Source organism: Mustela nivalis (genome assembly GCF_964662115.1).
Source record: "Mustela nivalis genome assembly, chromosome: 4".
NCBI lineage: Eukaryota > Metazoa > Chordata > Mammalia > Carnivora > Mustelidae > Mustela > Mustela nivalis.
The window spans coordinates 127,138,550-127,150,958 of NC_139023.1; the positions used below are offsets into that span (position 1 = coordinate 127,138,550).

A 12,409-nucleotide genomic window follows, 5' to 3' on the forward strand; every position below is an offset into this window, starting at 1 on the left:
AAGGTAGGACTGGGTTCCTGAAACAAAAGGCTAAGAAGGGAAGAGGGGGAGGTTTGCAGAAGAGAAGGAAAAGATTACTGCAAAACCAAGCTTTGCTGCAACATTAGTGCAGCCATTTTGATTTTTGTTCAGCTTTATGCTTTTAAGCAGTTTCATAATGCCTCAGAAAAATGGTTGTGATGATACAATCAGTAGTTGTTTTTTCATTTACTGAAGAAGTTTTAAAACTCCCATTTTTAGACATAAGGAAATTTGGAGTCATATAGAGGCATCTCTCTTAAGTACAGTAGTTGTGGTTTTGATATACATCTCTATTACATTTTATCATACTTTGAGCTGTGAAATTAAGGATTATCAAGGGGAGGGACAGAGGAGATGGCTTTTTCACTTTTAAAAAGTTTTAAATTTCTTTCTGTTACCATATGGCATGAGTCCCATTGATTGGAGTCCCACAAAATGTTAAAGGTTCTGAAGGAACTTCTGCCGTGATAAATGAGAGGAAGAGAGTGTGTGTGTTTAAGCACAAGCACCCTCTTGGGCAGAAAATAAGCATCATATTGTTAAAGGAGTTCACTGCTTTAATACCTATATAGGTTTAATACCACTAAATAGATAACATTAAAACTATCAAAAAGTTATCTGTTGAGCATGTACCAAATGTAAGACTTGTATGAGGTGCAAAGATGAATGTTAAAATCCAGTTTTACACTGGGAGAATTTATGATCTAGTTGGGATTATATGATATGCACACTACTCTGTTGCAAAGCAGTTATGTGTTAAGTGTTAAAAGTGTGGTTTAAAACAAATTATAGAGGGGGATGCCTGTGTGGCTCAGTTGGTTAAACATGCGACTCTTGATTTTGGCTCAGGTTATGGTCTCAGGGTCCTGGGACTGAACCCCTTATTGGGCTCCTTGCTCAGTGGGGAGTCTGCTTGAGAGTTCTCCCTCTGACCACCCCTCCCCCCACACACATGCTCTTTTTCTAAAATAAATACATCTTTTTAAAAATATCATAGAGGAATTCAAGGGAGAAAAAGATCTTCCAGCCTAGGAAGTCATTAGGGGGAAGACGAAATTTTTACCAAGGAAGTATTTCTCAAATGTGTGGTTCCCAGACAAGCAGCAACAACATCCTTAGAACTTGTTAGAAATGTACACTGTCAGACTCCACCTCAGAACTGCTGAGTCAGAAACCCTGGGGGGTAGGTCCAGGAGTCTCTGTTTATAAGCATGCTGTATGTGAGCATCACTCAGCCAAGGAAGCGGTGGACAAAAGGTATGCTGGCTGAGTGTAGGGAGAAACGGTGACTGTGTGTAGTGTTTAGTTAAGGATGGCTGGCTGAACATGGATGGAACTAGAGAGTATTACGCTGAGCGGAATAAGTCAATCAGAGAAAGATAATTATTATATGATCTCTCTGATATGAGGAATTTGAGAAGCAGGGCAGGGGATTTAGGGGGTAGGGAAGGGAAAAAGGAAATAAGATGGGGTCAGGAGGGAGACAAACCATAGAGACTCTTAATCTCACAAAACAAACTGAGGATTGGGGCATGTGCGGGGCCAGGGAGGGGTAGGGAGAGGGTGGTTGGGTTATTGGGACGTTGGGGAGGGTATGTGCGATGGTAAGTGCTGTGAAATGTGTAAGCCTGATGAGTCACAGACCTGTTCCCCTGGGGCAAATTATACATTATATGGTAATAAAATTAATAAATTAAAAAAAAAAAAAGATGGCTGGCTGAATGAAAGAAGCATGCAGGAGGGATTTAGCTTCTGTTTAAGGGAATTCCTTCCCAATGCAGTTTGACACTTATTTCATCCAATTATTCTTTGTAACTATGTTGTCATTTTCATATTTTAGTATTCTGATCATTTAAAATGTTTACATCATCTGGATAGGGGATAACATTTGCATTTTATAACAGTATTTGAAGCCTTTAGAAATGTAAAATATCAGGATGATTGAACAGCTTTGTGGCTAACGTCTAGGTTAAATATTTGTTCAGAATACCTATTTTAAAAAAGGGTTTCATGGGGTACCTGGGTGGTTCAGTCTGATAAGTGTCCAACTCTTGGTTTAGGCTCAGATCATGACTTCAAGGTTGTGAGATGAAGCTCTGCCTTGGATTCTGCACTGGGTGTGGAGCCTGCTTAAGAGACTCTCTCTCCCTCTCATTCTGTGCCTCCAACACCCTAACCCCAAGGAATAAAAAATTAAAATGAAAAGGATTTCATGTCCTTTTATTAGTTCCTACATAAATATTTTTTAGAGATTGCAGTTTTAAAACTTTATTTTTTACATATAAAAAATGGGATATGTTCCCTGAACATTTCTACATATTTTATAAAATTCAGCTATTTTGGCATTTTTACAGATCCTACCCCATCAACATTGAACGTGTTAAAAGGTAAAATTCAACAAAGTAAATGTGATGATCTAATTGGCTTTATTAATGACTATGAATCAAGCAATATCCCACCTTGCAAATGGAGAGGGGTATTCCAAGGAGCTGTACAAAATGGAAAGTTTTTATAGGAAGGAGAGTGGAGCAAGAAAGATATAAGAAAAGAAAAGAAAGGAAGGGCAGGGGACTTACTGAGCAAATTACCTCGATCGACTTCCTTTGTGGTGGAGGGGACCCGTGTGATAGATTTCCTCATTGGTGCTTACCTGAAAATTCCTGATTGACAGGTTGAGACAGAATGCTTGGGGAGGTTGAAACTGCAATTAAGTTAGTTATTAAGCTCCTGTTTGATGACTTGGACTGGCCGGAGAAACACATTTTGAGGCATGTGGTTTTCTTTTTGACAAACTATACTTTCATTTCTCCTGTGATTTTAGAGGAGGTAAACCCTAGGTGTATAGGAGACACTGATTTGGGGTCTCACTTGGGTCACTTATGAAGTGGGAATGATGATGGTGGAAGGTGGCTTTCCTTTCAGCCTTCGCTCACCCAGCTGCCTTGTGCCTAAAATGTGGAAGAGCTTCTGATTCTCTATTAAAAAGAGAAAGTGATTTTAAAGACAGAGGACAAGGAAGAACCCATGATCACATGGTAGCCATACAGACAGTTAAGCTTTAAGGTCAAAATGTGTTCCCCTTCCTGGAAAAATGAGTTCATTTTCTACAAATCTGGTTTTATCTTGGCACTATCAGTTTATTACGTGCACAGAGAAGGGCAGTCTTTGTTGTAGGTGTGTTGCAATCTATTTCTCAGGGGAGGGTGCATTTAAGATCTTTTTTTGGTTTGCTATAAAAGAACTTTAGGGTCCCGTAGAGAATAATGTCTTAAGGTTATTGAGGCCTCTGCTCTGATATCAGTAGGTTTTTTTCACACTTGTGGGGTGAAATCTTTGGCTGCCATGTATAAAGACATATTTAAATCCTCCTGACACTAGAGACCTAGCCAACAGTTCGTCAGATTTTAGGGATCTATTAATATTTTCTTCAGCCAAATTCAGGGTAAGGAAGAAGAATAGGAATTGAGACAATCCCTTATAGTTTTTAAGATCTGCCTATATTTTAGGGACCTATGCTTTTCATTTCTTCTTAAAGAAAAAAAAATTACTTTTTCCATGAACTCAGTACTATAGAAGAATCATGTTGACTCTATAGCTGTATTTCATTTTACAGATGAAGTACATTAGTGTCAGAATTAAAATCTGAACTACTTTTGTCCTTGCGTGCTTGTTCAAGGGCTTTCTTATCCTGAATATGTCCAGGAATTGGGAATTCAGTGCAAGAGTTGTGAGAGAGTTTATGGCTTCTCATTTATTATTTTTCTTATATGTGTGTGTGTGTGTGTTTGTGTTTATGGCTTCTCACTTATTATTTTTCTTACATATGTGTGTACCTAAATTTTTTCTTACATATCTACATATGTATATTTGGTGGTAAAGCAAGGATGTGTCCATACTCTCCCTTCCCCACATCACCTCCTGTACATTGAGCCCTACCATCTCCCTCACTTGCTATGGGTAGAGTTTTGCAAGGTTGCAGAGTAAGATCTGTCAGCTGACAACTTGCTCACATGAGAGCCATTAAAGAGGGTGGTGTGGCCAATGTCAGAGCAACCTTGCAGCTGAGGGCAAGTCACCGCATTTGCCCAGAGCCATATGAATAGGTCTTATGACCAATTAATTGACTACTACATAATCTCCAACAGGGGAGCACAGATGGAATGAGTCAGACCAAGCTGCTCAACCTGTTGAGTGTTTTGTCTTTTGCTGACCAGAGTACAAGCTTAGGAACAAAAGTAGGAAGTGGGATTTAGATTTGTCTGTTTATAGTGGTCCTGCTGAGATCGTGTTTTATAACATGATGGATACATCTGACTTCCTAATACTTTGGCAGGCTTAATTTACGTAACAAATGAATGTTCCTTTTTCTCTCTCTCTTTTTTTTTAATTTTGAAAGAGGAAATTAGTAGGCTGCTGCCAAGTAGCTCGCCTCACCTACCGTATACGCAGTACAGTGATTAATTAGGACGGCTGGTCAGTGTGGAATATCCCTCCAACAGCAGAGAATCTTCAACATTTGTGTCCCAGGTCCATGTTGATAGTCAGGATAAACCAGAAGCAAGTTCATCCACCCAGGAGATGTGTGGCGGCTCGAAGAAGACTGCAAATCGGCCAGGGGGCTGGCAGGAGTCAACCAGATGTGTGTGTAATGGCGGTTCTGGTGCTGGGAGGAATTACAAGGCACTTTTATGCACAAAGACTCGAAAACGTGCCAGGGTAGGAAGGGGCGCTGATCACACGGAACTCAGCAACAGGTTTGAAACTTTAGTTCTCTTTTAAAGTCTTAGAGGAATTTTTATTTAAATCACTGAGTACCAAACAGATGAAATTGTATTGATCTGCAAGTTGTTTTTCAAGAGTACTTTTAGTAGGACATGGGGTAGTTGGTGGGTGTGTAGAAACAAGTCCTTTCCTGTGTAGAAAAGGTTGTAGGCATGGTTATTTTTTTAAAAGATTTTATTTATTTGTGTGTTTGTGTGTGTGTGAGAGAGAGAGAGAGAGAGCGCACAAGCAGGGGGAGCGGCAGTCAGAGGGAGAAGCAGTCTACCCACTGAGCAGGGAGCCAGATGCAGGATTAGATCCCAGGACCCTGGTATCATCCAAAGGCAGATGCTTAACCATCTGAGCCACCCAGGTGTCCCAACAAGGTTATTTGTTTTTGACTGTTTCAATTCTACTACCCATGTGGGTTTCTTTCTTAAATTTCATTACTTCTGCTGGAGCCAGCTTGCAAGAAATGGTTATATCCTTGTCCTGTGTTGAAGATTGGACAGTACTATTCACAGAGATGATCAAGAAAAAGAGTTGCAGTCCTGAAGTACCACCGCAGCTGGTAGATGGGACAGAGGGCTGGAAGTTCTCACTTCGTAGTTTGAAGGGTAGGTGGAGGCAGGGTGGTCGGAGAGGGTCCAGTCTTCTGGAAAATTATCTCCATGAGAATGATGGTACTGTGCTGAACTAATTTTAATAGTGGAGCTTACATAAAGAGAATAACATTACATTTGCTGTATTGTTTAAGGGTGATGGAAGAATTTATTAATTTAATTAGGAATAGCTCTTAATTGAAACGTATTTGTAATGAATTTTATTGCATATCAAGGAAAAGTAAAAGTCTTCTGAGAATTGCATTTCATTCCAAAATCTAATGTAGATAGGTAGAGGAGAACCAAAGTTAAAGGATAAACTTGATTTTCATGGTTAGTGTAAAAGTAAATTTCTAAATTCACTTAAATATTATTTTTTTCTTTATAAAAGTTTTGTTACAATTAACGTGTCATGAACTTTATCCATCAATGCATTTCTTAGTTGATTAAAAATCAGGATATAGTTTCTGTTATATAAAAATCATTGTCTTTCTTTAGTAGAAACTTAACAAAATGGTGTATAATCTATTCCAGTATAAGAGCCCAGCTGATTGAAGGGTTAGGGGGAAAATGTAGAAATCATGTATGGGTGCTGGGTCACTTGCCCGTCCACTCAATTAAAGAGAGATATATATAGAGGAAGTGGTAATGAATGATGTGGTACATTAGAAAAATACATTTAAGTGTTCAGATAAGAATTTCCCTTTTATAGTATCCTTTTTAATCTGTTTCTTATCAAGAAAGGGCATTTGAGTGATAGGAAAGAGTAATGGGTTGGTACTCAGTTGATCTGGATTTGGGTTCTGATCCTGATCCCCGGCTCTGCTGCCCAAGAGCCTTGTAACCATGTGGGAGTCTCCTGGCTTTTCTGGTCTCACTTTCAACTCTAGGCTATGAACTTGGTTCAGAGTGTTAAAAAAAATCCTTTCCTCCTCTGAAATTCTAAATGTAGCATCAGGACCTTTTGTAGGCCCTATTTTTGTTATTCATACAGTACTATATGTCCAAAATGGGTATTTGGGGTGAGGGGGACAGCATCTATGTAAGAAAATATTATGCAGGGTATGCAGGGCCACACAGATTTTTTTTTTTAAACTTCAAAACATTTTGGTATGAGCTTCTGCTTATCACTTTCAGTGAACTTAATATTCTTCAGTGGATTTTAATCATTTTTAATTAAACAACAATTTAACACAAAATTTTCATATCTGTTATTGCCCTTTCCTATTTTGACTTCCTTTAGATTTAGTTCTTTGGTGCTGAGATTTTTTTTTTTTTAAAGATTTTATTTATTTATTTGACAGACAGAGATCACAAGTAGGCAGAGAGGTAGGCAGAGAGAGAGAGAAGGAAGCAGGCTTCCGGCTGAGCAGAGAGCCCGATGCGGGGCTCGATTCCAGGACCCTGAGATCATGACCTGAGCTGAAGGCAGCGGCTTAACCCACTGAGCCACCCAGGCGCCCCAGATCTTTTTTTTTTTTTTTATAATTCTGTGTGGTGATGATATACACTTGTCATCAATTAACTGGAATTAATTTCTAGTCAGACCAATTGTCTTGGTAGATCTTATATACTTTCTATTCCCCTTCCTAAGATCTTGAAAACATATTTGTTATTTGCAGTGTTTTATTTGGTTTCCTGGTTTATTTAGGATTTGGGCCAGTCTCAAGGGTAGAGTGAATTATTGACAGCAGTTTACACTGTAAGGATCTGGTTCCAAAGTGTTCACGAGTTATCTGTTTGTCCAAGTCAGGTGGTGGTCAGTGAAGTATGACTTCCAACTCCCTCTTTGCTCTTGGTTATCTTAAATCAATAATTTTAGGTGGTCTTAGCTGACTACACTGTTGAGTAGGTTTTGTTTTTATTTTTGTTTTTCTTCTATCCTTTCTCATGATTTTCTAGTTACTGTAAAGGTGACAAGAAACATTCCACAAACACAGAGAAGTCATGTTGGATACCTAACAGTGACTGGCCACAGTGTAAAACTGACGTAGTCCTGTGCAGAAAGAAACATTTTGATCTTTCCCATTACAGTTCATGTGGAATGGAACATTTCAGGATATTAAGTCTGTCCTTCTTAACTTCACTTCTTTTCTCCTTAATCTCTAGAATGACAGATACTGGAGTTTCATTTATTTCACAAAATTTCAGAACCAATCAAAACCTGCAGAGTTTGATGAAACATTATAAGTGGTTTATACTTGAAATTCTTCACTGAAACTCACCTCAAATCCAGTAACTGACAAGATGTTGGGTGTATGGTATAGTCTTCCATAATCATTTCCTTCTTCCTTAAGCTGCCAACCATAGCAAAGCTGTTAATGACTTGGTTTTTCTCACTTTGCCAGCAAATTAGATGACCATAGGGCTGTTTATGTGAGAAATTTGGGATTATTTGCCAAGCTTATCAGAGAACCATTGTTTCTCTGATGGCAAGAGAAAATTTGATGTAACCTTGTCTTAAGAAGTATATGTTACCCACACAGAAGAAGAACTGAAACAAAGCACTTCAGAGTCAATGGTGCTTTAAGTTTTATATCTTGGAACTTAGATTCAACAGAGACTCTTTGTACTGCTTTAGAATCACCAGGATAGGAAGGACTGGAGGATTAATGAGTGTATATATCTGATATGTCTACCATTTAGATGAACCAACTTATCAAAAAAGAAACCAGGTCAGATTATTTGTGGTAATTGCTCAACAAGAAAAGAAGTACAGAAACTAAGGTTTATTTTCTTTTCCCTAGTTAACTGCTTCACAGAGATAAGCCAACCATGATTTTACTACCAGTCTTTATTTATAGCAGTTAGAACAACCCAGTAAGAAATACAAAGACAGTCCCAGATTTAGAAAGAGATATGCTAAGGCAACAGACCAAAGCATTCTATTTTGAAGAATTTAATGAAAAAGGGCTGAAGTCTAATGCAGGTTGTAGAGAAGGGGAGAGTGTTTTTCATTGTGTTCTTCACTTACAAACACTGTGAACGCTATTCTTCTTTGTTACTATGTAGAAAATGTAGCTGTTAGGTGAATGAAGTGGGTAGAGGAAAAAAAAAAACCCCAAACCCTAGTCAGCTGATGGTCTTGTGCTTTGCGTCAAGCTTCACAGAGAGGTTGAAATTGCTGGGTGTGACTCTTTCAGACGCATGGAGTATTGCTGTCACAAGTTCTTCTGCCCTTTCTGCATTCCTTCCCTTTTCACTGGTTTTATGTGCCAGGAGGAATTTTCGTTGAGTTGCTGAGTTTATTTCCACTGGCTGATGTTTGGGATTCAGAGCTGTAATTTGAGAATGAGTGAATGAATGAAGGAATGCAGTGGTAACTTGGTATTGCTGCAGAGTTCTTAGGTTTTGGTTTAGGTTTTAAAAACACATTTGATTTAGGTTTTAAAAAACATTCATCTTCTTTTCCCTCTGAGGCCACATCTCTTCTTGGGAATGAATCAGAGCAGTCTTGGTATAGAGGATTGTGTATGTGTGTGTGTGTGTGTGTGTCTGTGTGTGTGTGTGTTAAAGATTTTATTTATTTATTAGAGAGGGAGAGATAGCGAGAGAGCACAACCTGGATGAGGGGGAGAGGAAGGGGGAGAAGCAGCCTTCCCCCTGAGCAGAGAGCCAGATATGGGGTTCAGTCCCAGGACCCTGGGATCATAACTTGACCTGAAGGCAGATGCTTAACTGACTGAGCCACCCAGGTGCCCCTTGCTAAAGGCCCTATGTAGAGAGGTTTTGAGGGAAGTGTGAACTTGCTTCATGTAGACCGACAATTCAGGTAAACTTTTGTCTGGGTCTCATTTTGCTAAGTGTTGATGACCTAATAGGGTAGAGTCCTTATTGTTAGTTTCCATAACTAATTATGTCCAGAATGACTGTGTTTCAGATAGAAGACAAGGATACTCCAGCTTTGGGGTCTGCAGGCCAAGTCATTGGGCAGCTTCCAAAGCCTTTTCCCTCGAATACCACTCAGCTATAGCTGAGCTGGAATACTTGGTTACACATGCTGGTGATTCCTGGTTCTTCTATTATGACTCCTGTTGTGAGTCAGGCTGTGGCTTAGCCCTGTCCTTTTATTGTTACAGTAACAAAAGCTGAATAACTGCTGAATAATGATGTAGCAAGCCTTGGTGGGAATCGGTGAGAGCAGTGACCTGTGACCCATCTAAGATTATAATTAAACTCCCATCATAATTCACCAAAGCAGGGATGCCTGGGTAGCTGAGTCGGTTAAGTGTCTGCCTTTGGCTCAGGTCATGAACCCAGGGTCCTGGAATTGAATCCTGCATCAGGCTCTTTGCTCATCACAGAGCCTACTTTTCCCTCTGCCTAATGCTCCCTCTGCTTGTACTTGCCAGTTTTATCTGACAAATAAATAAATAAGACCTTAAAAAAAAATTCAACGAAGGGAATCCAGTCTCTGGGTTCTAGAAACACCAAGGTTCCTGGCAATTCTCTTCCCCTTTTATGGGATCCCAAGTTTATAAGGTTATTGGGTATTAGACATATGTCTATCCATCAGTGTTTGTATCTCAAAGAGTTTTATCCTTCTCTTATTAGTTTAGGAAGGTTAAAACACACACACACACACACACACACACACACACAAGCTACTCTCATGTCTTTATAGAACAGATGTGAATTAAGATGTTCTTTTTTTTCTTGATGTGCTCTTTCCTTTCACTTGCATGCCTTACCCTGCCCAAAGGCAAAAACCAAAAAATTTAGTAATGCTAAGCTAGTTTTTTCACTTACTAATTTTTAAAAAAAATTTGGTTCTAAAATGTGAAAATCTAGACTGTAGTACCAGGTGTAGTGGAAGCATCTTTGATCTAGGGACCTTCTCTACTCTGATCTTATGATCTGAGGGTTCATCTCGGCCTTGAATTTACTGTGTCTTTCAGAGCATCACCTCATCCCTCTGTGCTTCTACTTTCTCTTCTACAAAAAAATAATAGAAGTGGGGGCACCTCGGTGGCTCATTTGGTTAAGTGTCTCCCTTCACCTCTGGTCGTGATCTTAGGTCCTGGGATCGAGCCCTGCACCGGGCCCTGCACTAGGCTCCCTGCTCAGAGGGGAGTCTTCTTCTCCCTCTCCCACTGATCTTCCTTCCTGCTTGTGCACTCTGTTTCTCTGTCTCAAATAAATAAATAAAATCTTATTTATTTGTAATTATGTGGTAAGTCAGTGATCACTAAATATGTGACCTGCTTTTAAAAATGTAGCTTCCTGATCACCGTTTCAGACCGAATTTGTGGAAGTGGAACTGGTGAAGTTTTGTTGATTAAAAAACAAACCAATACCAAGAACTTCTGGGGTCATTCTAATGATGAGTCAAGTCTAGGAACCATCAGGTGGTGTCTGAGGTCCCTTTCAGATCTAACATTCTGATTATCTATGATAATCAGTGACCCTTGAGTAACAGGGTGTTGGAGAAATGTGAAGACCTTGGGTAATCAAGGGAGCCAAAACTATCTTCAGTGGTCATCTTTTCCATGTGAGGGAGCAAACCATATGGATATTTGAAGAAGTATATTCTCAACAGAGGGACAAGTAAGAACAGGGATCCTGAGACAGGATCATGCTTGCTGTGCACCCTAAAAAGAAAAATGTTGCCTACGGGCAAAACTGAGGGCTGCTGGAGGGAGGGATAGGGTGACTGGATTGTGAACATTGGGAGGGTATGTGCTATAGTGAGTGCTGTGAATTGTGTAAGACTGGTGATTCACAAACCTGTAGCCCTGAAACAAATTATACATTGTATGTTAATAAAAAATAATAATAATTAAAAAAAAAAGAAAGTAAGTAAATGGTCCTTCCAGGGAGTGTGAGTGGGCCCAAGGTGGGCTGCTAGATAGGGCTAGTGGCTATGTGGTGTGAGATAAGAGGCAGGTGGGAGGTTGTCTGCTCCCTGTTTTCTCTCCCATTGACCCTTGCTTGATAACGACAATTTCTATTATTAGAACCTCATTTCTTTGTATTTAAGCATTCTCTCAGAGCAGAAAGTGATACCTTAGTGTGAACTATTATGAGAACTTGTTCCTCTGTCACGCAGAACAAGATCATATGAAAGGATTGGGCGCATTCTGTAGAGCCGCATATGAGGGCTGACCTTCTCCTTTCCAGCTGAGCGGACAAGCTGAGGAGAGACAGCCTGTAACTCAGCTGAACAGGGACACAGGTTTTTGATGGCCATATCCAAAGCTCAAATAGTATGTCCTTGGTTTTCATCTTCACGGGAAATTCTGTAGCTGACTGTAACAGACCAAAATGACCTTCAGAGAATAATCCTACCCCAAACTTTAAAAACTAGTGCTCATTACTGAAAGTTCCCATATTTTGAAAGTTCCCTTGACAGTTGAAAAAGTTTTTTCCTTTTAAATAGACTTTATTTTTTAGGCAGCTTTAGGTTCACATTAGAATTGGCAGCAAGAACAGAGAGTTCCTCTGTACTCTGCCCCACATCACACGTGTGCAGCCTCCCCTACTATCAGTATCCTGCATCAGAGTGGTACATTTGTTACAGCTGATGAACCTTCACTGAGACATTGTTGTGACTCCACACCACAGTTTAGATTAAGGTTCACTCTTCGTGTTATACATCCTGTGGGTTTTAACAGTTGTATGATGGAATGTGCCCATCATTGTAGTATCAATAGTGATTAGTTTCACTGCCCTAAAAATCCTCTGTGTTCTGCCTATTCATCTCTCCCTAACCCCTGGCAACTGCTCATCTTTTCACTGTCTCCATACTTTTGCCTTTTCTAGAACGTCATTTGGTTGGAATCATACAGTGTGTAGCCTTTTTAGATTGGCTTCTTTCATACAGTAGTATGTGTTAAATCTTCCTCCATGTCTTTTCATGGCTTGATGGCTCATTTCTCTTTACTGCTGACTAGAAGAATTCTGTTGTCTGGAGGTGGCAGTTTATTTGTCCATTCACCTACTGAGGGATAGCTTGGTTGTTGCCAAGTTTTGGCAGTTATGAATAAAGCTGCTATAAACATCTCCGTGTGGGTTTTTGTATGGAC

At 39.7% G+C, this 12,409-nt stretch overlaps 1 protein-coding gene across 9 annotated transcripts in view; it reads left to right on the top strand.

Moving 5' to 3' along the window:
* The window catches only part of FNIP2 (folliculin interacting protein 2), a gene marked incomplete at its 3' end in the record, with an annotated part of 134,314 nt that overhangs the window by 37,911 nt on the left and 83,994 nt on the right, over window positions 1-12,409 (top strand). For 2 of the 9 annotated variants that reach the window (XM_082727783.1, XM_082727781.1), the window contains exon 1: window positions 4,440-4,775. The exons of 3 other annotated variants lie outside the window; for them this stretch is intronic. In XM_082727783.1, the coding sequence (XP_082583909.1) occupies window positions 4,600-4,775 (176 nt within the window). In that variant the 5' untranslated portion in view covers window positions 4,440-4,599. Of the gene's footprint in view, window positions 1-4,183; window positions 4,776-5,247; window positions 5,400-12,409 lie in introns of those variants that run through there. 4 more of the 9 variants (XM_082727788.1, XM_082727782.1, XM_082727785.1 and 1 more) reach the window with 4 other exon arrangements.